Consider the following 23,391-nt stretch of genomic DNA (forward strand, 5'->3'; position numbering starts at 1 on the left):
CTTGCGCCTTCATTAGGGATTAGGAGATTATGAAGGGTGACATTTTGTTAATGAGTTCAGAAGTGGAAAGCAGCCCTGAAACTCCTTGTTATCCCCCTGACAGCTCATGCTGAGAGGCTTAGTGGAATTAACACCAAGCAGTCTGCAGCGGCAAAATCAGAACATATGACCAGAAGTACCAGAACCACTAAACTCCCAAAAAGTGGACACAAAAATTCAACACACCGCCACTGAACGAGTTCTTTTCACACATCTGAGGAGGCATCAGATTCACGAATAGAATACATGTGTCAGTGTCTGCCACCCACCTTGTTCATCCTGGGGCTGAACACCCCGGCTGCGTTCGTGAAGACTGCCAGCACTACCTCAGACGCCGGGATGGAGGCGTACTTTTTCCTGAGGTCCAAGCTGCCTGAAGAGAAGGAACCTGGACCAGGCACCGACTCTAAAACGCTCTTTTTGAGCTTTCTCAGACGCTCGTGGGTCTCATCCTCCAGCTCTCTCTCGATGACCTCCCGGGCACGCAGCAGGATGTTGTGCTCACTATGGCTGACCTTCGTCAGGGTCTGGAGCAGACAGAGAAGCTCGTGTTAAATAGGTGTTTAATAGAGAAGTGTAGCAGGCTCATTTCACCTAAAATACAAGTTAAGCTATTTTTCATCTCGACCGTAGTGCTGCAGTAAATATTCACCAAATGAGCTTTTGGTAACTCAGATAGTGCTTTGTAATGGGCATTGTGGTTTATAGTTACATGTATTGTATTATTTTGCAGCAAAGTAAATCCTCCAGAGCCCAATGTGCCAGTAATGGTGGATATGATTACACGCGGAGTTTGCCGTGGTGAATTAGGTAGGTAGGTAGGTATATACTTTATTAATCCCCGAGGGGACATTTTTTTATTTAATTAGAAGCATCCATTAGCTAAATGTACCAGAACTGGAAAGAGAAAAGGTTCCTCTGAATGAGGAAAAAAATGGAGCACATCTTTGTTTTACAAACAATAAGTAACACGGCAACTTCTTCATCATTCAAATTTAGATCAAATTAACAAAAGTTTTTGGCAAATATCAAACAGTAGTAAAAATCCTACAACTATCTTCATGAAAAAAGAAAGAGTCTTTCCGATAAAAAGAGGTTACAGCCCCAACAGAGGATAACGGAAGATACTGACACAGCGTAAATCCAAAGAGGAACTGTGGAAAGTTCTTTAACATGTTGAGAACAAGCTTCCTGCCAAGTACCTGAAAAACTGTGTGAAAGTGAACTCATGAGAACTGTTGTGGTCTGAGGGGCAAAGGGTGACTAAACCAGTTGATTTAGTTTTGTTTTTAAAATCATTGCAGCACTTTGTATGAAGTTAACTGAAAAATAAAAACTGTAATTATCTTCAAAGCATCGTTGTTATTCTTTTCACTTTGTTTTCTGTATCTCTTACTGTGGTATTGAGTTTGTCACCTCGGCGAATAAGTGTACTGCCGTTGCAGAGGCTTACTCAATAAGGGGGAGTGAAGGTAAAGAAATGAATGTGCCCATTAAAAGAAACAACACAAGCCTTCGGCTGATGATAAGTCACCAGTAAACCATCTGAATGCCTCGCTACATCATGTCTCTCACCGATATGGGCAGCCCCACACTATGTATTCGGATACCCAGCTCGTAGGGAGATTGACAGTTGTAGTGGTCGGCCAGGTACTTCATGAACTCCGCCAGGTCAACTTTCACCTTGGACTGCTTCCTCCTAAAGTTGCGAAGTTGCTGAATAAAGATAACAGAGCAGACACATTTAGGAATTAAAAGTTAAGGCTTCAAGGTCATCATGAATTTGTAGCTGCTGCAAACAGGCAATAACGTCTTCATGGTGCCTTCAGGTACTAGAAATGTCCTCAGCAACAGTTCATGCATCCCCGGTTTGTCGATTTTTTTTTTTTACTCCGTTTCGTTTTGTTCTCTCAGGTATATCATTAAAAGTCACCTTTCTGTAGCAGATTCTTCTTTAAGCTGCAAACTATGGCTCGCACATGAATCTCCATGGCAACCTTAATCACATGGATTTATTATTGCAGGGCGGCTTGCTGTCATTTCCATTTTACATGGCCATCTAGCTTTAATTTGCATCTTTTATAAAAAAATTATATAAAAATAGGTACCGGTAACAAGTTTTACAGATATGTAGAACAAAACTTCAAAGCTAAAAGACAAAGAAAAGTCAAGAGTGTTCAGAAATAAAAATATATCTACAATGTGGTTCACAAGTCAACTGAATCCCCATGTCATTTCCCATGTAAGTTGTACCTTTAAGATGTCTACGGTCTCGATCTGATGGATGTCATCATCTTTCGTGTTGCTGTCGATCTTGAACATGCGGTGGATGAGGGGGAGTTTGCACAGGGGCCCCAGGTTCAGCTCCTCGTAGTGCTTCTTGTCCTTGAGGCCGGCCAGTGACTGACCCAGCTCATAGAGGGTACTGATGGAAGTCACCGCTTCAGTGCACTGACAGAAAGAGAAGAAACGTTGTCAGTGTGACAATATAACACACAAATAAAAACAACTTGACACCAAATGCACGTGCGCCGACCTCTATGAACATGTTGATCTCCCTCATGATGTACAGAAGGTCTTTCAGAGCGGGGATGGTCCAGGGTTTTAATCTTGGGTCCAAAGACGGAATCAGCGTGTACAACCGGGATATCACCTGCATGGAAGAAATCAAACACACCCCACCGGTCAGATGTAGAGACTCTGAACACCTTGAGTTCCCTTGGTAGGAGAAACCATAAAGTTATAAAAGGAGTCGTTTTGCATTAAAATATTAGAATATTTCACTGTTACTTAGTAGTTACTAATGGTCAATACATGTATATGTACTGTGTGCCTCTAGAGGAGGAAACACATCCAACATCTTCAAGAATCCCTCCGCACAGACCAAAGTATGCATCCCGTTTATAACTTAAATGGCAAAGAAAAAAACATGAGATTGTTTAAACGTCGATCATAAAATACACAACTCCATCTTTTCCTGCTCCGGGTGGTGACATCAGCGTGAGTTCAATGGACCGAAAGTCTATCTGAGCTGTCTCACACCTCCAGTAAACTTTTTTTTAATAATTGTTCAGAGCACTTCTGATGGCACTTCAACTGATAATAATAGTAATGGTAATAATAATAATAATAATAATAATAATAACAATAATAGTCAACACAGGATGGAGCCTTCATGTATGAAAAAAAATGATAACTGTTATTTCTGGGCCAGAATCTGAAAATAACCAAAGTTTTTGGTGGCATAGCATTTCTATAGTACTACAGTGATGAGGTGAATGAAATATGATGAAAGAAGGAGACTAATTAAAACTTAGGTGTAATAAATAACAAGAAAACATATTAACATCACAAAAACAGAGGCAGAAAGCCTTCAAGTATTTAAAACAAGCAACACTGTGCTATAAAACCTGTTGTGGCAGCATTTTAGTTAAACATGTTGATTTGAACAAGAAGACGACTTTAATGGTTCTAGTATGATAAAGAGTCAAAGTTTAGAGATGTTGGTGGTTTTTTTTTTATTTTTTAGCTTTGTACAGAAAAAGACTGTCAGTTACTTCTCGCTTCAAATTTAGCATTGGGCTAAATTAAACTCAGCTAATATGCTCCTGGTTCTCGCTCTAAATTTAGCTTCATTATTTACAGATGTGATCGTAATATTGATGAATAATTAAGAGCAACTCCCAAAATGTTGAACTATCACTTTAAGATGAAAAGGATGCGGTGTTCGTCCTCACCTTTTCTTTTGTGACCAGCTCTCCGTCGGCAGCGATTTCTCGTATCACGCTCTCCGTCAGACCGTTGACCGTCTCCGGATCCATGGCCCTGTTCCTCCTCCTCCTCCGAGTGGCATCCTCCTCATCCTCCTCCATGGCCTCCATTGCCCGCATGTTACCCCCGTGGATCTCTCTCAGCTGGGCGTGATAAGCTTCGCTGAAGACGGGGGCGTTGGCTGGTCTCTGGTTGGCCTCTCTTACTTTGCTCTTCAGCTCTCTTTTCATGCTCTTATCTGCTCCCAGCTCTGGAAAATCAGAGCCAGACAGGAAGTTGGACCCAGTGGCCCCCTGCTGCTCCTTTTCAGGCTCTCTCATAAGACTCGGTGTTGCTGTGGGAGGACATGCCATCAAACATTTGTTTCTTATCAGTATCAGCGGATCAATGATCAATTTGTGGATCAATTTGTTCTGAAACTGATATTAAGATATTTGGCTACCTGCAGCTGTCTGCCATGCACTAGTCTTGGGTTCTGCTGTTGGTTCTGGCTGAGCTGGCAGCGTCTTGGATTCCCAGCTGTCGTACAGAGACATGTACTGTTTGAGAGGAAGCTGTTGACCAAACTGCTGAAGGTAGCAGGTTTGGAGCTGGTCCATCGATGGAGCAGTCAGCTGGTGCGTCGTGATCACCTGGAAACACGTCGACAAACTTTTACTCACTGGGTGCTTTCCACCGGCAGACAGACAAAGGTCAGCTCTACAGCAGTTTAAAAGCACAATACAAAAATCTAAACAACAACTACAAGCTAGATTTGTGTAATTTGATCTTTTTGAGGGTTTTGAAATGTGATCAGATAATTAACAGACAAATGTAAACTTGAGCACTCCTTTTCCAGCAGCAACATCATGCCTTCAAATCCAATCATCTGCCTGAAGCTGACAGTTTTGACACCCCCCACTGTTCTAACATCATGAGACACTGAGAGCTGTTGTTTCAAAAGGTTTCATAATATGTCAAAGGAAAGTGCTCGGCCTCAACACAACTTCTCAGCGCTTCAGAAAACCAGTGAATGACTGTTTGTCATATCTCTGATTTCAAACTTTATCCCTGTACTATTCACAAGTGGCTCAATGGTTTACATCACTCCACAGTGAAATCAAGCAGCTAGAAGGGCCCCAGGGACAAAAAAAACATGTTATTGATAATCCAATAAACTCTATTGCTCCCTTCATAATACTTCCTTGGTCTGCTCACCGATCAATTCATTTACATGCATTACTTGCCTGTATGGACCAATTTCTCAATAGGATAGGATAGGATAGGATAGGATAAGATAAGATAAGATATGATAGGATAGGATAAGATATGATAGGATAGCTAAGGAAAGGAAAGGAAAGGAAAGGAAAGGAAAGGAAAGGAAAGGAAAGGAAAGGAAAGGAAAGGAAAGGAAAGGAAAGGAAAGGAAAGGAAAGGAAAGGAAAGGAAAGGAAAGGAAAGATACTTTTTAATATTGCACACAGTGGTCTGTATATCTGTCTACATAACAAACCTTTAAGACCCTCTGGTAAAGCTGCTGTTGGGTCAGTTTCTCAGCTGGCTCGGACGCAGTAAAGGTTGGATTAACAGGAAGACCAGAGATGGAGAATAAGGAGGCAGTGGGAATCAAAGGACACCCCAGAAGGTTCATTCTTGCCTGAGCGCCAGGCACAGAGTGAGGGCTGCCGTCCCGCTGTGACACAGGAGCATGAGGGGCGGGCCTTCTGTTCCCAATGTGTGATTCAGGTGTCTGTGGTGTTGCTGGCCGGCTGTCCTCTGTTGCATCTGTTGACGTTCCAGCTCGAGGCTCCTTTTGAGGCTGGTGAATCTTATGGAAGACTTTGTCCCCCTTCACAACCAGATCTTCTTTCAAAAAGGCCACCAGGCTGGAAATGGTTTTGAAGCCCAAAGAAGCTAAGGTCAGGTTGTGGTGGTATGTCTTGTTGTAGACTATAGCCACTATCCTTAGAGGAATTCCATCTGGATAGTCTTTCATCATGGTCACAATATTTTTCAGAATTTTATTACTTTTGTTGACTTTGGAGGTTTTTGCTATTGCCCCGCTAGCTGCAGCTCCGCATTCGGCTTCATCCACAGCCGGACTCTCAGAGCGATGCTCCCTGTGAAACACCAGTTTCCCCTCCACAACCAGATCCCTGTTCAGAGAGGCTACCAGGCAGGCAATGGAGGAAAAGCCCAACGCCGATAAAGTCAGGTTCTCACGGTATCTCTGGTTGTAGAATACGGCCAGCTTTTTCAGTGGGATCCCACCCGGGTGCTGCTGCACCGTGGCAACTATATCCTCCATAACCTTATCCATCTCGATTAATTCTATCAGGGGACAACGAGAGCATGATTAAAGGACAAATAGTACAAAGCAGTTTGACACTAGTATCACAATTTGACTACGTACAGAATAGCCAGTGAATAAATTGAGCCAATATTAGCTTCCTATTTACTCTCTGTTCACTAATTGGTAACAAGAAATCTAACAGAAATGGTCAAAATATGTTTGTGTTTAAACAAAATGAGTATTGGCCAGTATACAGAATTATTATTACAATTTTAAACTCTTAAACGCTGTATCTGCCTTTAAACAAAAATCGATCAGTCTGGCTATAGAGCAAATACAATTTTGTCCCTGATTCTGATGCAATTCTTTGAAGCAAGTTTGAAGCTGTTATATTTGTTTTTGTTTTTTTTAAGCAGTAACAATGGATCAAAAGATGTGAAAATGAAAGGAGTTGTTTGATAACCCAGAGAGCTATAGTTTCTCAGCTCCGTGTGTTGTTTTGATACCCAGAAACCAGCTGTTTTTAGCATAAAAATTCCAAACAAACCCGCAGTTTACTACCTGCCGAGCACCGAAGGAAAGACACAAGATTAGCAACTAGTTGGTGACACCAATTCATTCTACTAAAAAAGTCAGAACAAGCAAAAAGTCAATCTTAGGTTAGTTACTTTCTGAAGAAGGAAGAAGAATGTTTGCTGAAATGTTTCAAATGTCTTCACACATGAATGTTTAAAAAAAAAGAAAAAAGAACGGAAGAATCTCAACCATAAACTGAATATAAAAGTGAACGCAGCTTTCCTGGTCTAAAAAAGGAGGCCAATGCAGAAGTGCCATAACGTGCAATACCACCAAGAGCCACTAGGGGTCGGCTCCAAAAAGCCTCCTGCTCTAAAGACTCCCATTCAACTTCTATCATTAAACACAGTGGCAATGAATCAAGTGATCATGTTGTTGTTAGCTGAAGTTCCTCCTTACTAGTTTTCTGGAGGTTCTTCTGAAAATATTCCATCACTAATTAGAAAATAGGCCTCAAAAAGCAGTGTTTAGGGGGCCGTGTTTGTTTGATTGACAGGCCTGTGGTGCAGTCAGATTCCTACTGTAGGTGTGCGGGAAGTAAAGTCCTCACGCTTCCCATCAGATTGGGAGAGATCTACCGCTCGCTCCTCCCCAGATCATCCAAATATGGTCACTTCCTGCTCCAAACCAGCAGACCAAATCCAAACTCCAGACTTCATAACAAGAGTTCACAAACCGGTGAGTGACATCACTGTCGGTCGCTGCTTAATCTCAATTCAACTTTATTATTAAACACAACACAGACTGATGTCTTTACACACATACGTGTAAATATAATCCAATGTTCAACGAGAAGTCTCCAGGTTTAAAATGTCAAAACATTTACTAAAACAATGACACAAACAACCTGTCCGAGCATTTCGTTTGACTGGAGAGTTTCGGTGCCACGGACACATTTAGATCAGTACTAATGTTTGGTGGTTTAGTAACCAGCCCTCGTCAATAATGACAATAAAATTGAAATATTGCATCAGATAGCTTCAAGCCGCAAATCCTTCATCTTCACCAGATTCAAGTGCCACTCTTCAAAAACCAGGTGGCCAAAACAGCATGAAAACAGGAGCCAACAAAGTGGATTATTTTCCCTAACAAGAGGCACACCCAAAGCAGCAACAGTTTGATGGTGTTTGTTTACGGCTATGCCCATCAAGCTGATAAAAGCGACACCAAATGTTTACACACGCGTGAATCGTCTATGTTATTAGTCAAGCGTGTCTAAAATATATTTCTAAAAGAGGAGGCAAAGCTGATCTTACCCATTTCCTTTAAATAAAAAGAGGGCTCCATCTTATTCAGAAGAACGACAGTACATGAACCAGCAACCTTCCTGTTGTAGCTTATATACCCCCCCCCACACACACACACACACACCTCCTTCTCTCTTGCTGTGTTTCATTCTAAGCAAAGCAGGGGAGAAACGAAACTGAAAGTAAGAGCCGGGCTCGTTCAAGTCTGAGGCAGACTGGGACCGACCAGCCTCACTCTCATATTCCTGGAAATGGTTTTTGTGTGACAATACAACCACAAAGCAGCCGAGTGCAGTAGAGCAGCACACGACCTGACAGATACAACACAGTGAGCCTGTTTGTCTGGGTCACTTCAATGTGATTACGTTTAAGAGGTGATGTTAATGACTCCGGTTTAACGACATAATGTAGTTATTAAAAAGTAAGAAAAACCGGTCCGTAATGTGGGAAACAATGATGAGAACAGAAGGGAAAACAAAACAAGCGCGAAGGAGGGAGATTAAAGACACGGTGGCTCTGAGTTTCACATTCCTGGCTCGCCACAGCTGATTCACCTCAGCCATTGTGTAACAAACCGCCTGACCCGATTTCAGCAGCTGATGAAAACAAACCTGTAACTAAGGAAATGAAAGAGAGGCGAGAAAAGTAACCTTGTGGGTATGTTATGTCAGCACGTTACTTAATCCACCACCTCACCTTGTCTGGTGATCTGTGACTGACCACAGTAACTGGCTGCCACTGAAAGGTCGCCTCATTCTGCTCTGTTACACTTCCTCTCATCTACCAGTGACAGTAAAACGAGGTGGATTATATTCAGAGCCACTCTGAAAAAGGACACCAGAGAGAAAGCACGGAGCTGCTCCATCCACACTGCTGCGACCTGTTTAACCCCGCTAGACGAAGACTTATGAGAAAGCTGTTTGACATCTTGTAAATGTGAAAACTCTGGGAATGTTTTTTTTCTTCTTCTTCTGGAAACAGAGACGTGTAAAAACGCTGACACAGACACTCCCTGATTGGATCTTATCAGTCAGGGCGCGTCCATCCCTGATTCCTCGTGACCCTTTCCAGGTTTCAGCCCTGACTACCGGCAGTTAATCCAACACGGATAATGAAGTACAGGCATCCCAGAGCAGGCGCGTCACAATCGTTACGTATTCGCCTGATCGTATACATCTTGCACAAACGTCAGAATCGTTTCCATTTCTTTGCGTTAAAACAGCAGGATGAACCCCGACAGCGATGTCATGTTCCCATCACTGCATCCACATTGTTTTCCACCGTTGGAGGTTTGACTGGCCGTCTTTTAATGACGGCGTCCCGTCAGAAAAACGTGAGTGGAGAATTAACACCACCATAGTACGATGTTTATTTTGACTACTGGTATCTGTGATCGTCTATTATCTGTCATTTCTTTTAGTATTTCAGTACTAGACTTTGTACATTAAAGTTATTATTTATGCAATTTTTTTTTTCTAAAAGGCAGAAAGAAATGTATTTTTTTATTTATACATGTTCCCTTGTTCAATGTCAATAAATGTCTCTTCTCTATAAAGTGTATTATTAAACTACGATGAGGTTTATACTATAATAATGAACAGAAAAAGGCTATTAAATGGAAAATATTTATATGACGACTAATTGTCAACTATTATTTGATGATTGCGACAGCCCTGTTGTTGACCTTATTGTTTGTGCTGGCAGCTGCAGTGCAGCTAAACTCTGGATTTGACGAGTGAAATGCACCTTTTTTTTTTTTTTTTAATGTATTTGATCTCTCAACTCGATGTCAGTGGGGAGAGCAACAGAGGCTGTCGCATCCAGTACTGGGATGTCCTCTTGTGTGCAGGTTGGACACAACGTGGTGGACTATTAAAACTGAAGTAAAACCAATGAACCCACCGACTACGTACCTCCCGCTGCTCAGACTCGATGTGGTCGCTGCATCATGTCTTCGTGTCTCTTGAGATTTCGGGGCTTTGGAGGAACAACAGCAACATGTGGAGGAGGACAAAGACGCAAGAGGACAGCGGTGAAGACAAAGCTGACAGCAGCAGAGGCGACGGGCCACATGTTTAATTCATCTCAGCAGTCAGAGAGCAAAAACTCGCGGTGTGAATAGTGACGCGCTGACCCGGAAACGTGGACGGTTCCCCACCTGGAGTGACGTCAGTGCAGGTAGGAAGTAGCTCACCTCTGGACGCGCTCCTCCCTTTAACACGAACCGAGAACAACTCATTACAATCTGCTTGTGCAACTAAACTGACTTGTGGAATAAAGACCACAAAGAAGTCCGAGGAGCTTCACAAAGAGCCCGTTTTCACCACGACCCGACGGGCGAACTTTTAGAAACAGCCGGTACCGACTCTTAAAGACCGACCACGTGCACAGACACCTGGAGGTCCAGGAAGGAAGACCGAGCCCCGGGACGGACGTGCAGGAGACCCGTGGTACCTGTTGTGATGTCGGCAGCAGCCCGTCCGCTGGTCGGAGTCTTCTTCCTCCGACATCCTCCGAGCAGCGCTGCTACCGCGGCTAACGTTGGTAAACAATAGTCCACCAGAAGCACCGGGGTATAACTTCACCTTAATTACGTTAGGCAGTCAATAGAAGAGCGTTCAAATGGCCGGTGTCACAGCGCCGATATTTCGGTGTCTCCGTATTACGGCAAGTAAGTGCCATTTGTTACAAATATTAAGGAAGCAAAACGAAGATGTTGACATTTGCGCCTGCTACCAAGCTAGCGTTATGCTGCTTTCAAGTTACACGACATAAATAGTAAATTTGAATATCCTGCTCGGGAGAGATGTAAAAAAATACATACATGTCTCGTTAGATTCATTCACTAATCTAAACATAAATATGTGTATTTTTTTTTTTGTTCAGCTTTTTTTTTTTTCAACTTCACAATAGCTGCACATAAATGGACAATTAAAATGTTTACAGGTTTCAGAAACGTTTCAACTGTAGGTACACAAGCCGGGTTTGTCCTTGGTAACGTGAACGCAGCTTGGTGTGTAAAGGGTGATCGATGCTGATCGGGATTGATCAGGTCATCCTGACATGGTCGGTCTTCTGCACTTTATCTCCGCAGCTCATTCAAAAACAAACACGTATAGAAGCTTTTTGAACTAATGGTCTGTCTAAGAGAAAAAACTAAATATTTGAGAGCAATATTTCCATTTTAAGTTCATTTCTTTATAGCTATATTTCTATTTTAAGTTCATTTCTTTATAGCTATATTTCTATTTTAAGTTCATTTCTTTATAGCTATATTTCTATTTTAAGTTCATTTCTTTATAGCTATATTTCTATTTTACCAGCACTTCTGTTTCCACAAGCGTCATGAACCAAAGGGTTTTAATATAAGGACCGTCGATTTGATGTTCTCCTTTTCTTTTTTTGTAATCCTCGTTCTACTTCTGTTAAACCCAAACCAATTTTACACCATTTATTGTTTTTATTTGTTTTATTAATTAAATGGTATTAACATTTAAGTTTTTACAACGTGTTGTTGGTGATAAAGAACTAATGACCTGGAGGTAAGACATGGTACGCTGTTGCACCTGTCCTTATCAGCAGTTATTATTAAAAAAAACTTTATATTGGAAGCTTCTAGTTGAGGACATCTTTTATTTTCATTATTTTATTTTTTTACAGTTACATGTTTTGTGTTCAGCACCTTTGAAAATGATTTTTTTTTAAATTTTTTATTATTAAATATTTTTGGACCGTTTCTGAGGCCTCACATCATTTTCAACATTTTCTCTCATTTCAAATCATACAGAATACAACAATAGATTTTCTTTGGTTGTGAAACATTTTGACATTACCAGATGTAAACGTGGAGGTTTCTTCAAAGTTCATTATTGTGGATACGTGTCAGAGCAGTGTCAACTTTGTTTTAGTGCTTAACAGCTACATGTAAATATCATGGAAGCTTTAAAATACTAAATCAAAGACATACAGTTGAATACAGTTCACATTCCTATAAATATTTCTCTTTGCCTCATGCATTTACTGTGTCACAATAAAATGAAAAAAAAAACATGTTTAAAAGACTGTTGGGGCAGATTTTTTCTTTCATTGTGACATGAATTTTCCATGACACATGAAAACAGAAAACAAAGTGAGGAAGTGTGTTTTATTTCAGTGTAGTCCAGCAGAGAGCAGCATCGTATCGAGAAGATAGAGGAGCTTAGCTTTTTTAATTTGAGACAGCATCAGTGCCAAATTGAAAAAAGTGTCCTATCACAGCTTGGCAGTGAGGTCATGGACTGACACAAAGCAACAATTACATAACTAATAAACCTTGAATAGAATATGTCCCTTGCAGCAGTGGTACAGATTGATTATGTATCCAGTCCTCATTCTGTTTAACCAGCTGCCTTGAGTATTTTTCATATGAGCAATAAATGAAAGAAGTATGTGCTAAAGAGGTTGATATATTCAAGATGTAAATAAGTTAAAAAGCTTCTTCTTTTTTTTTTGCTTCAGAAGAATAAACAATGACAATGAGGACAAAAAATAACAGAAAACATTTCCAAGAAAGAAAGTGTTGCAACGAATCTGGCTCGTTACTGTATGGAACCACAGGGAGATATGAATTATTTGTGATTTATGATTATTATTATTATTATGATGAATGTAATCCCATCCACATCACTTTTTTTATTGACTTTTAAACAGTTTGAAACAGATGCAGTTCTGAATGATGAAATAAGAAACTGTATTTGTATTTTCACATTCTTGTGTTATGTACTTCAAGTCATCATGTCGGTGGCCTGAAGGTTCCCTCTCTCTGAACAGTACTTCTTCAGTCTTTTAAGAAAAGAGTAAATCACTTTTTATTTCCCATCATCTTTGTTGAAGTACCAAACACGAAGGAACTCGTATAAGTGCGAGGAACGGTGGGTGAAAAGACGCTGAATAGGGCTCACTGTTTGCCCCCGTTGCCAATATTAACAAGAGTTTCTTGACACCGCCGGTGGTGCGACTTGGACACGTCATCAACGACGGACTCGGAGTCGCAGGGTGTTTTGGGATTTAGATCACCAGATAATCTCAGCGGGACGACCCGGCAGGTGGTCTTCAGTCTGGTGTCTGAGTGGTGCATCACGCCGTGTGTTAGCCCTCCACAGCACGCAGTAATGTCAACGCCTGACCTGTGGCGTCCACCAGGTTCTGCATGTACAGTAATACAAGGTAAAAGACTTTAAACTTCTTACTTTTTTCTTGATGTCCATCGAGCAGATCACTATTTCTTTTTAAACATACACGAGTCTGACCAAGATAATCCATTTCTATTGTTTTATTGATGCAGGTGTTGACTCAGGTGCAGTAATGACTAAATAGATTTAGCCTCAAAGCTCAGCACTGAGCCTGACTGCATCCTGTGTAGATACAGACAGGGAACCAGAGCGGATGCTTCTGGTGCTGCTGTTCTCACATTTACACCTTCTGTTATGAAACTATGCAGCACGAGTGAGAAGGTGTAAAACCTCCAAATGAAAAATGGAAAAAAACAGATTTAAGAAAAAAACCAAACAGAAATGCAAAGAAAGATCCATGACATTTACACACATTTATTGCTTCAACCTGTTGGAGAACAGAAGCACAAATTAAAGAAAGGAAGAGCCAAAATTAAAATGATCCAAATTCAATACAAAAATCTACTAAACTTAATTTGGTGAAAAACAGGATGAGGATGATCTCAGGTAGTTTCACTTTTACACAGTTTGTTGTTTTATGGTAACAACAGAACTATATATGACACCCACATCGCTCTCAGCATGGGACCTCTGGGTAATTCAAGAGAGACAGAAGACCAAAAGTATGAAACAGAGAATTCAGTAAATTAATTGCAGTGAATCTGTGTCTTTTAGTGTTGAGAACATTATATCCAAAGGAAGGATTCACTAAAACCTGCTATATTTATAACTGACAGAAGATGACAGACCTTGTAGATTAACACTTTTATTCTCATAATAACAAAACTCCACAAACATAATATAGCATAAATAATGTTTTCATATGGTTTAAACAGGAGCTATCCACCTGCTCAGTATTCCTCTGCAGACAGACAGTACAGTGTAATCTTAAATATGTTGCACTAGTTTGATCTTGACATCACTGCAGTCACAGTTACCTTTCCACGAGCTCCCCTCCTGTAGTTTACAGCAGTGTACATGACTCTGTCTTCATTCTGTGACGGTGGAGCAGATCGAAGGGCAGAGAACTGAAAATCAAGGGTTTCACAATAAAAGCATTTCATTTTGCTTCACGCATTAGGAAAATGCACGATGCAAATTTCACATGCAACAACAGTAGAAGTATGTTTGTTGAAACAGTCGACTTTCCATTGTTTAATATTTTAAATAGTGAAATAAAATTGTTAGGGGAATTGCAGTTGAATAAAACAATGTGTCATGGATTTGCTCATACTTTAGCAAAATTTTACATTCATTAAATTAAATACCTGAAGGAGTTACCTTATTTTATTTTATTTTATTTAAACAAACGGATACAAGCACATCTTTATATACTGTCATATACAAAAACCTTTGCTAACCTGTTCTATTACACGTTCTTCAATTGCTGAAGCAGTCTTACCTGTAACGTCTGAAGGACCAAAGATGCATCCTTGACATTGAGATCACAGATCCTTAGATCAAATTACATAACTTAATAACCTGCAAGAAATGCATGGGCTTCTATTTACCTTTTAATAATTGTCCAAAACCCAAATGAACATCATAGAATCTCTTCTGACAATTCATCCCTTCTTTATAGTATTTTTTTGTAAAGATATAAAAACTTCTTACCGTTGCTGCAGCTGATGGGTCTTTGGTCTGCTCTGAAAGTGAAAAAGTAAAAACGGTGAAAATGATGTAACAACAAAGTCTACATTTCAAAATTACATGAACTGAATGTATTAAGAGCTCAGAACAGACTTACTGCATCTTTTCAACATAAACCAGATGAACGAGGACACCGTGATGATCAACAAACTCAAAACGCTGATGAAGCTCAGGAGGTAAATAGAAGCACTACAACAGAAGTGTTTAAAACACAAACAGACATAAATGTAGCAGTTGATGCAAAGTCCGGTTTGAGTAGACTTTTTTTTTTTTTTTTTTTTTTTTTACACACAATATTAATTTTGTTGGAATAACACAATGAATCAACTTCATATACCAACAGCCTTCTATGTCCAGACCACCAGTGAAGATGCTTTTGGTTTCCAATTGAATCCAAAATGTTTCATTACATGTGATGATATCAGTGTAACAATTTGGGTGAAATATTAAATCTCTAAAATATTTCTGTGAACTTTAGAATATGTTCACATTTGCTTGAAGTGAAAAAAGAAAGTATCTGTCGCTTTCAGCAAGAATTAAGTATTTCATTCAGAAGTGAATAAAAGATTCTGAGAAATTGCTGATGTTCACAGCATACATTTACCAATGTGTCTTTGGACATTTTCTCATATGGACTCTTAAGTGACAGTAGATAATAAGTTGTATAATGGAATACTTTTCTTTTTTTTTTTTTTCACAAATCCACATTGTGGTGGAATTAATATTTTTGATGCCAAATATTTGCTGGTATCACAAAAGTGTGATATAGACCTTTAATAATTACAAGCTAATTGTAGTTATTTTATGGGTTCTCACAGGACTCAAATAATGTCGAAAAAGAAACAGATTTATAGATTCCTTCTCAAGTATTACTGTAAATACAGCAGATAAAAGCAAATTGTGCTAACCTGTGGTGTCGACTCTGTTCAGGTGTTGCTGATTCATTTGCAGGGGCAGAGTTGAGTTTCGGTGGTGCAGAAGTGTGTGAAAAGGTGATAAACTGTCTGGTTGCTGCAAGCAGGAACAACACAATATTTGAACACTAATGTCACCTCAATATGTGATGCAAACCTTTCCAGACTCTGCACATGTCTAATATTTTCTATTCAACTGATTTAATTTGATGATATTTATCTTTCTGTTCTACAGTGGTAAGTAATGTGGTACTCACTAGTGCGAGGTCTCTGTTCAACAGTTATGTGCACCGGCATCTGCAGCTCTCCCCTGGCACAGAAATACCAGCCGCTGCTCTCTTTCTTCACTCTTCTCATAGTCACAGTGAAGACATTGGTGACTTCTTTAGTAATGCTCACTCTTGTTCCATCTATTGATCCATGTGGCTTCGTCACACAGGACCCTCCCAGCCTGCACCACTTGCTTCTTCCAGAGTTACTGGAGCGACAGTTGATGGTTGCATCATCTCCAGTAAATGCCATCATCTCCTGGTGATCCACGTAGAGCTCGGGTGAACCTTCAGGGAAAACAAACAGCACTTAGTAGTGAATTTCAAAATATCCAGACCCTCCTTTACACATTGTTAAACTTTTATAGGATTTGAAATGAGCCCAAAGGTGCTTTAAGGTTCTTACCGGTGGGAAATGACAGATGGAAATACGTCTTAACATCAGGCTTCATATCTCTCTCCACCACACACCAGTAATGAGCGTCCTCCTTCGTCAGACCATCGATAGTCACGGTGAAGACTCTTTGGTACTTGTCATCACTGATTGAAAACTTTCCTGACCTTTGTCTTGATTGATTGGTTACAACTGTATACGTGCAGAGCAGCCACTCGTATCCTTTACACAAGTATTTGACGTGTTGTGTGAACTGTGAGTCGTAGAGACACGGGACCGTGATGGAGCCTCCAGGCCTCACCGACACCTCACTGACTGAAGTTATGCCGTGGACTCCTGCAACAGGAACCATTGAACTGTGAATATTATCGGTTATCATTTAAGCACATCATCTTTAAGTCATCTTTTCACACACACGAGCAAACACAAACACACACAACCATGAAATGAGCACTGTGACTGACCTGTGAGTCCAGTGAAGATGAGAACAACGCTGAGATGAGCAGCCATGTTAATGAGCAGAGACAAACAACACAACTGGAACCAACTCAGTCTGAATGATTCTGTACTTCCTGAGGGCACTCGAAAACATCTCTCTTCCTTCTTCTGTCAGACAGCTGCTTAACACTGGTTGGATGAAAAAGCAAATGTCTATAAAGATAGACAAAGCTTGAAGTTGATGTTTTTAGAATAGAAATGTTGTGTTTTTGGATTTATTATTACAAAATTTGTTTAAATAATGGTTTTAGTTTCAACAGCACACATAGACATTAGCAAGGAGACAGTAAAATAAATATGTTTGCTGATGAATAAAACAAACCAAAATATTCCTTAACATTTTTGTGCCTCACGGTGCCAAAAGAAACACTCAGATCCTTTTCTTTGAGATCTTCTATCTTTAAAAGTACCAATACAGTCATTACAAGTTCAAATACTCCATTACAAGTGAAAGCCCTGCATGAAAAATCCTACTTAAGTAAAGTGCATAAGTTTTAGGAGCAAGTTGACATATTAATAAATATATATGACATCATTAGATTATTAATACTGAAGCCGTGTGTAAACAGGAGCAGATAGATTACTCAGACCCTTACTGAAGTAAAAGTAGCAGTGCCCCAATGAAAAACACTCCATTACCATTAGAACAAAATAAGCACTGTCAGCAAAATGCACTTAAAGTGCATGGGAAGTAAATATACTCATTATGCAAAAATGGCCATTTTAGACTGCTATATTTATTTGGAAAAAATTACTGTATATGATTTAATTGACATGTAAATGTGAGCAGCTTTTCGATGTTGTCGTGGTGGAGCTAATTTCAACACGATACTGCTGAAGCGTCTAATCCATGTATGTTAATGTACATGTAACAACAGGTCATATAGGTATAAATATTGATGTAAGTAATTATAAGTAATGCTGTCAGATAAATCTAATGGAGTAGAAAGTAAAATATGTCCATGTGAAATGTGGAGTGGAAATATAAAGTCGCATCAAATGGAAATACCCAAGTAAAGTACAAGTATACCTCCATGTTGCACTTAAGTACAGTAATGAAGTAAATGTTCTCTTTACCGCTGGTAAGCAGCATGTTACTTTATTATAGCACCTGTACAATGATGATGCTGTTTAATCAGCGTCTTGATGCCACACCTGTCAGGTGGATGGATTATTTTGGCAAAAGTGAACAGAAATTTGTGAAAAATTTTGAAAGAAATCAACCTTTTGTATGCACAAAAGGAGTCTTCCATCTTTTACTTCAACTCATGAAAAACAGAAAAGAAAAGAAAAGTGCTGCATTTATTTTTGGAGTGTACATTAAACCGTTGTATGGCGTAAATAAAAATAAAAAAAATCCATTCTTTTAAAGCCTGATGTAAGTAATTCTAAGATACAGCTTATACTAATAAAAAATATAACCACTTCAATCTCTGCTAACTCAATATACACGTCATGCTGTTTAAACTCCGATCGTCATTATTAGGACAAATCGCCGTGCATGTTTCCACACCAGTAACAGGAAACATAGTTACTAGTATTTATATTAAGCTGTCAAAACATTGTACGTTATCATAGTAACCTAGCACTAATAAGCACAACAAGCATAGGGAGGTATTGATCTATTTGTTTATTGAATATAGAATTCCATGCAATAGTAATAAAACATTTCTTTTATTTCATTCCCCCTTTAAAAATATAAAACGAATCAAAAGGAAGAAGAAATACCATGTGGTCCAAACTAAGAGTCGGTATCCATCCCTGACCACAGAACACAGTGAACAAGCACAGAGGAAAGAAAGGTGGACTGGAAGGATAAACTGTTGCATCTCCACATTATATTTTTATGAATTCACTACCTCAATTCAATAACATTCACTTTGGTAACATGTAGGATATCTTCTACTCAATTAAAGAACATAATTCACACGACTGTCAGACTCCCAACACATTAAGTGCTCTGTTTCCTCTCTGCATCAAATTTATAGCTCCAAAGGTCAAATCTGCATTTCTACACTAAACACACCAAAGTCAAGAAGCCGCAGTGAACATATTGTAATTCTGTGACACAAACTCCTGAAGTAAACCACAATCACCAGCATCTTCCTCACAGGTTTCTGTGCGTCCTGGTGTGGTGGAATGACTTTCGTTAGGTTTATTTTAGTCCCATACAAATTTGTGTTTGACATCTTTCATTTTGTCTTTGTAAACTGCATCAAAGTACTCAGTCTCCGCCACCGTTAGCAGATTTTTCCAGTCTCCAGCAATCCCTGAAACACAACGCACACAAACAGGGATTAGATTATAACTGAAGGAAAGGTATGTGGATCTGTGTGCTTGTTTTACATACGAGTCCAGTAGCATTACAGGGAATCATTCCCAGTAAACTGTATAAACAGGTCGTGTGTTTGGCTCTATAAAGATCCAGCCAGAGTGAAGTTCATACTAAACATCTTATTTATTACAACTCACCTTTCCTGAGGAATTCACACTTTGTCTGGTCCATGAATTCACGAGGAACTAGAGAATAGTTGGACTTGTTGTTCTTCTTCATGTTCTTGAACACACATCGGTTGGCTATCTTCTCGATCACTTCAGCGTCCAGCGGTTTCTCCAAGAACTGAGCGATTCTGGTGACAGAGTCCTTCAGGTCCTGAAACAGAGAAAGCCATTGTTACAGTGATTCTCACTGTATGGCGGTTTATTCATGTCTGAAAAGGTCTCACCATTATCATCTCTTCGTAGGATATGTACATTATGCGCTCTTTGTCTTCAGCGTTCAGCCAGCCCTTCACATGATCGAACCATGTGCCAAACAGAACTACAAGGAAAAGAAAATATTCCTGTGAAATCAAACACATTTTCTTTGCATTGCATTTGTCTTTAAACATCTCCCATCCTCTATCTCGTCACCGGGTAGAAAATACAGCTGAGTTGAGGGTCACTGTCACCCACTGTAGTTTATGTGCAGGTGTAACAACGAGAACAACCTTTCCCATCGAGGAACTTGTGGAGGAAGTCGCTCTGCGGGCCCGGCTGCACCAGGAAGGAGGCTATGCCGTGATAGTGAAAGGAGGACGTGAAAACGTCTTTGGGGTTCCTCGTGACATAGATCACCTGCAGTGACGAGAGAACATCCAGCGATCACACACTGAACTTTGGCCACTCAAAGCCTCTACGGTCATTAAACAAACATTTCAACGCTGCACAGCATTTTAATGTTTTTCTGTCTGAATAAACCATGCAGGCCTGTTTTATAGTAGCCAGTTTGCTTTCTCATAAAATGCCAACAACAGGTGAAACAAATACGATGAACTGTGATTCTGTTCTAATAAATAACCTGTGAGCTCTTTTTAAATCACAAGATATTTTTCTCTCCTTCAGACTGCAAAATCTAACCCATTTCTTCATACATTGTATATAAAGCACAGATAAATGCTCAATACAAACCACATGTTTGCACGTAATGTCTTTTGTAATCAATTGTAATACATCTTAAAGACTGAGTACCTCCGTCATATGTACACTTTACTACAACCCCGTTTCCAAAGAAGTTGGGACGCTGCGTAAAATGTAAATAAAAACACAATGTTATGATTTGCAAATCCTGTAAACCCATATTCGATTGCAAATACACCAAAGACAACATATCAAATGTTGAAACTTAGACATTTTATAGTTTTATGTAAAATATATACTAATTTTAATTTTAATGGCAGCAACATGTCTTGAGAAAGTTGGGACAGGAGCACATTTACCATTGTTTTGCATCTTTTTACAACACTGTTTGGGAACTGAGAAGAGCAGTGGGTGGAGTTTTGAAAGTGAAATGTTGTCCCATTGTCTCCTTTGTCGTATTTTTCATTTCATGCTGCGCAATTCTTTTGTAAAATAGACCCCTTTGGTGTATTTTAAATCAAATATGGGTTTATGTGATTTGCAAATCACTGCATTTTACACGGCGTCCCAACTTTTTAGGAGACAGGGTTGTGTTAATAAATGAGTCATATCAGAAAGACAGTTTTGTCAATCGGTTCATTCAACACTTCCAGCTGTCAGTCAGATACGAGCAGCAACCAAACCCTTCTGAGACTGTTGGAGCAGCACTTTCATTCACAAGTATTAGAAGTTGTGTCACTTCATCAACGTCAGCGTTACACGTGTTTTTGTCACACGTTGTCTGCGCACATCCAAGATTTCACCATGGACCTGAAACTTGAGCGGAGAGCACACAACGAACCAAACATCAGTGTTGAAAAGCAAATGAAGCTAAAAACAGCGCGTCCATCTCGCAGCTTCATGACCGAAGGCTTTCTGAAGCATTTCAAGAGTCTCCCTTAGTGATTTCCTGAGTTTGACACAAAATGTGATGCTTTCTGCTCACGTCCACGGTGAAATCACAACTGCTCCGTGTGCATATTACTGTGCTGAATTCTGTTCGTGCACAAAAAGAAATAGTCTTTGAACTTTTTGAGAAGCAGGGGAGCTGTGATCTGAAAGGTGAGAAGGTGACCGTCATGTCATGTTTTATTATGAAATGGGAGGTAAAATAAAAGGCGATATAAAATCAAATAAATTTGGAAAAAGAACAGACTTTCGGAAAAGAGCATTTTGAAAGAAAAATATTCTATCATGAACAAAAAAAACCTGTTAGAAGTCTGTTGTTATTAGTAAAATAAGAATGATGAACTAACATTTGATAATATTGAGTTTAGTTGCCGCCGAATAATTTTGTAAATCATTTCACAAGTTATTGTTTCAGTTATTAAGATCAGTATATATTGCATACATTTATTTAAAATGGATCGTATTGGGGTTCCTTACTAACCTCATCGTCCAATCCGTTTGTTCTATTCAAACATATCACAGGAGTTAAAACATTTTTACTGCCACACTGAATGACTGCCACACACACACACACACACACACACACACACACACACACACACACACACACAAGCACTTACCTTCGGCTTTACTTCAAAGAAGGACGCTGGCATCATGTTGTGGTGGAAGTGCGTCGTAAACATGCGTGGAGACGGCCTCTCTTCCAGGTTGAGGTTGCAGGCCTGACGTTCCTCCAACCAGGGAACTCGGTCCCAGTTAGGAAGCGTCTCCACGGAGGCCGGATCTCCTCCACTCATGACCAGAGGGACGATCTCCTGCGTCCACGTCGTGCCTGAACCGAGGAAACTGGTTGGTCTGTAACGCGTCGTTACAGTCGAGACTTGTGCACATTTTCTCGATGCATCTTGGGATTTAGCTCTAATTTTGGCCCTCCAAACTGACCGCTACTAAAGGTGTCATTGTACAATAGCTTTTCTAGAACAGACTGCCACTTGTGAATTGTACACCTTATGAAAAATACACTGTACAACTGAGAGACAATCATGCAATTAAGGTATTTTAGTTCCTTTTTCCTGGGTTCAAATGCAGCTTCAGCTTCATTACTTCCCCTTTTCTATCATTCTTTTCTACTACATTATGTACTGTTGTTTAATCTACATTAATGCACCATAGTCCAAGAGATTATCAGATATTCGTATCCTTTCTGTTCAGTAAGAACCACGGATCTCTAAAAAGTCAACAAGCGCAGAAAAACGAGGCATTTTCCAGTGAATCCAAGTGGGTTTTAAATGAATCCATTTAGCTTGAAAAGTACATTTCTAAACCCATTAAGGAACATTTAATCTGTCAGTTCATCAGAAAAATTTTAAATCACCGAATTTGGAGATACGTGGTTTTCAGTGGACAGAAAGGGGATGAAAAACTATACTCTTAAAAGTAAGTAAAGCTGTAAGACAAATGTAGTGGAGTAAAAACTAGAAGATTGGGTCCTGAGATTTAACAGTGTGGAAGTAAAAGGTTGTGTTAAATAGAAATACTCAAGTACACTACAAGTACCTGTAATGTTTACTTAAGTGCAGTACTTCAGTAAATGTACTTAGTTAGATGCCACTGGACTCGTAGGATTATTTGAAAACAAACTGCAAACTTTGTGTCATACAAAAACGTACATACAGTACTTTGTTTCAATTTTAGATTGTTGAGATTAATAATAGAATATATTTCAGTATTTTGTCAGGAATAATTGTATCCCAGAAATAGGTCACAACCCCATCCCCTAAAAAGTACAATAATTGCCTCTGAAATGTAATCAAATAAAACATGAAATATGAAAGTTGACGGGGAGATTCCTTTTTTGAGTCTTGCGGGTCATTGACGTCGTCATCTGTCCGGAGGTATACCTGTCACTCACCTGACTTCGGATACGTCACAATTAGGATATCATCTGGGCGGAAAGTAAACTCCTCGTAGTACTTCAGGCTTTGTGCCGGATGCAGAGACGAAGGCACGTAAACGCCCTTGTACAGCGTGTACAACTCCGCTTCAGTCATACTTCAGAGTCACAACAAACTTCACGAACTTCACCTGACTGTTAAAACTTTGTAGCTGCAAGCTGTCCTTTCGGCACTTCCGGCCTCTCTCTCCTGCAGCGTCACACAGATAATGCAGCGGATGGATTTCGTCTTGTTATTATTTTGCATTTT

General features: G+C 39.8%; 3 protein-coding genes across 4 annotated transcripts in view; all 3 read right to left on the reverse strand.

Annotated features, from left to right (window-relative positions):
- LOC138626047 (uncharacterized) overlaps positions 1–10,651 on the reverse strand; it is a 47,303-nt gene extending 36,652 nt beyond the window's left edge. Inside the window, exons 1-9 of one of the 2 annotated variants that reach the window (XM_069707440.1) lie at positions 10,360–10,651; positions 9,819–9,882; positions 5,303–6,120; positions 4,253–4,442; positions 3,777–4,144; positions 2,576–2,692; positions 2,293–2,490; positions 1,615–1,755; positions 309–566 (exon numbers count right to left, since the gene is read on the reverse strand). In XM_069707440.1, the coding sequence (XP_069563541.1) occupies positions 309–566; positions 1,615–1,755; positions 2,293–2,490; positions 2,576–2,692; positions 3,777–4,144; positions 4,253–4,442; positions 5,303–6,109 (2,079 nt within the window). In that variant the 5' untranslated portion in view covers positions 6,110–6,120; positions 9,819–9,882; positions 10,360–10,651. Of the gene's footprint in view, positions 1–308; positions 567–1,614; positions 1,756–2,292; positions 2,491–2,575; positions 2,693–3,776; positions 4,145–4,252; positions 4,443–5,302; positions 6,121–9,818; positions 9,883–10,063 lie in introns of both variants that reach the window. The other variant, XM_069707441.1, reaches the window with a different exon arrangement.
- A 2,381-nt stretch (positions 10,652–13,032) lies between these two features.
- LOC138626037 (polymeric immunoglobulin receptor-like) lies at positions 13,033–16,867 on the reverse strand. Its single transcript, XM_069707427.1, has 8 exons — positions 16,807–16,867; positions 16,355–16,678; positions 15,937–16,236; positions 15,674–15,776; positions 14,863–14,954; positions 14,730–14,761; positions 14,054–14,110; positions 13,033–13,089 (listed from the first exon to the last, which is right to left on the reverse strand). Exons 1-8 carry the CDS (start codon positions 16,850–16,852, stop codon positions 13,033–13,035), a joined length of 1,011 nt encoding a protein of 336 aa, XP_069563528.1. The 5' UTR covers positions 16,853–16,867.
- A 1,588-nt stretch (positions 16,868–18,455) lies between these two features.
- Positions 18,456–23,312, reverse strand: sult2st2 (sulfotransferase family 2, cytosolic sulfotransferase 2). Its single transcript, XM_069707424.1, has 6 exons — positions 23,100–23,312; positions 21,808–22,019; positions 19,831–19,957; positions 19,567–19,661; positions 19,313–19,493; positions 18,456–19,110 (listed from the first exon to the last, which is right to left on the reverse strand). The coding sequence occupies exons 1-6, from the start codon at positions 23,236–23,238 to the stop codon at positions 19,001–19,003; spliced, it is 864 nt and encodes a 287-aa protein (XP_069563525.1). The 5' UTR covers positions 23,239–23,312; the 3' UTR covers positions 18,456–19,000.
- Positions 23,313–23,391: the final 79 nt, after the last annotated feature.

Source organism: Brachyistius frenatus, unplaced genomic scaffold (assembly GCF_029030835.1).
Source record: "Brachyistius frenatus isolate BFR_SWC_R1_liver_20210118 unplaced genomic scaffold, ASM2903083v1 Contig_69, whole genome shotgun sequence".
Lineage (NCBI taxonomy): Eukaryota > Metazoa > Chordata > Actinopteri > Embiotocidae > Brachyistius > Brachyistius frenatus.

Excerpts from the sequence above, each read along its gene's own strand:
- sult2st2 (XM_069707424.1), bottom strand. The coding sequence starts at position 23,238 with ATGACTGAAGCGGAGTTGTACACGCTGTACAAGGGCGTTTACGTGCCT. Across the intron at positions 19,662-19,830 it reads CAAGTTCCTCGATGGGAAAG|TTCTGTTTGGCACATGGTTC; the intron begins GTTGTTCTCGTT and ends TTTTCCTTGTAG. Across the intron at positions 19,494-19,566 it reads CCTACGAAGAGATGATAATG|GACCTGAAGGACTCTGTCAC; the intron begins GTGAGACCTTTT and ends TCTCTGTTTCAG.
- LOC138626037 (XM_069707427.1), bottom strand. The coding sequence starts at position 16,852 with ATGGCTGCTCATCTCAGCGTTGTTCTCATCTTCACTGGACTCACAG. Across the intron at positions 16,237-16,354 it reads CCATCTGTCATTTCCCACCG|GTTCACCCGAGCTCTACGTG; the intron begins GTAAGAACCTTA and ends TTTTCCCTGAAG. Across the intron at positions 15,777-15,936 it reads TGAACAGAGACCTCGCACTA|CAACCAGACAGTTTATCACC; the intron begins GTGAGTACCACA and ends TCCTGCTTGCAG.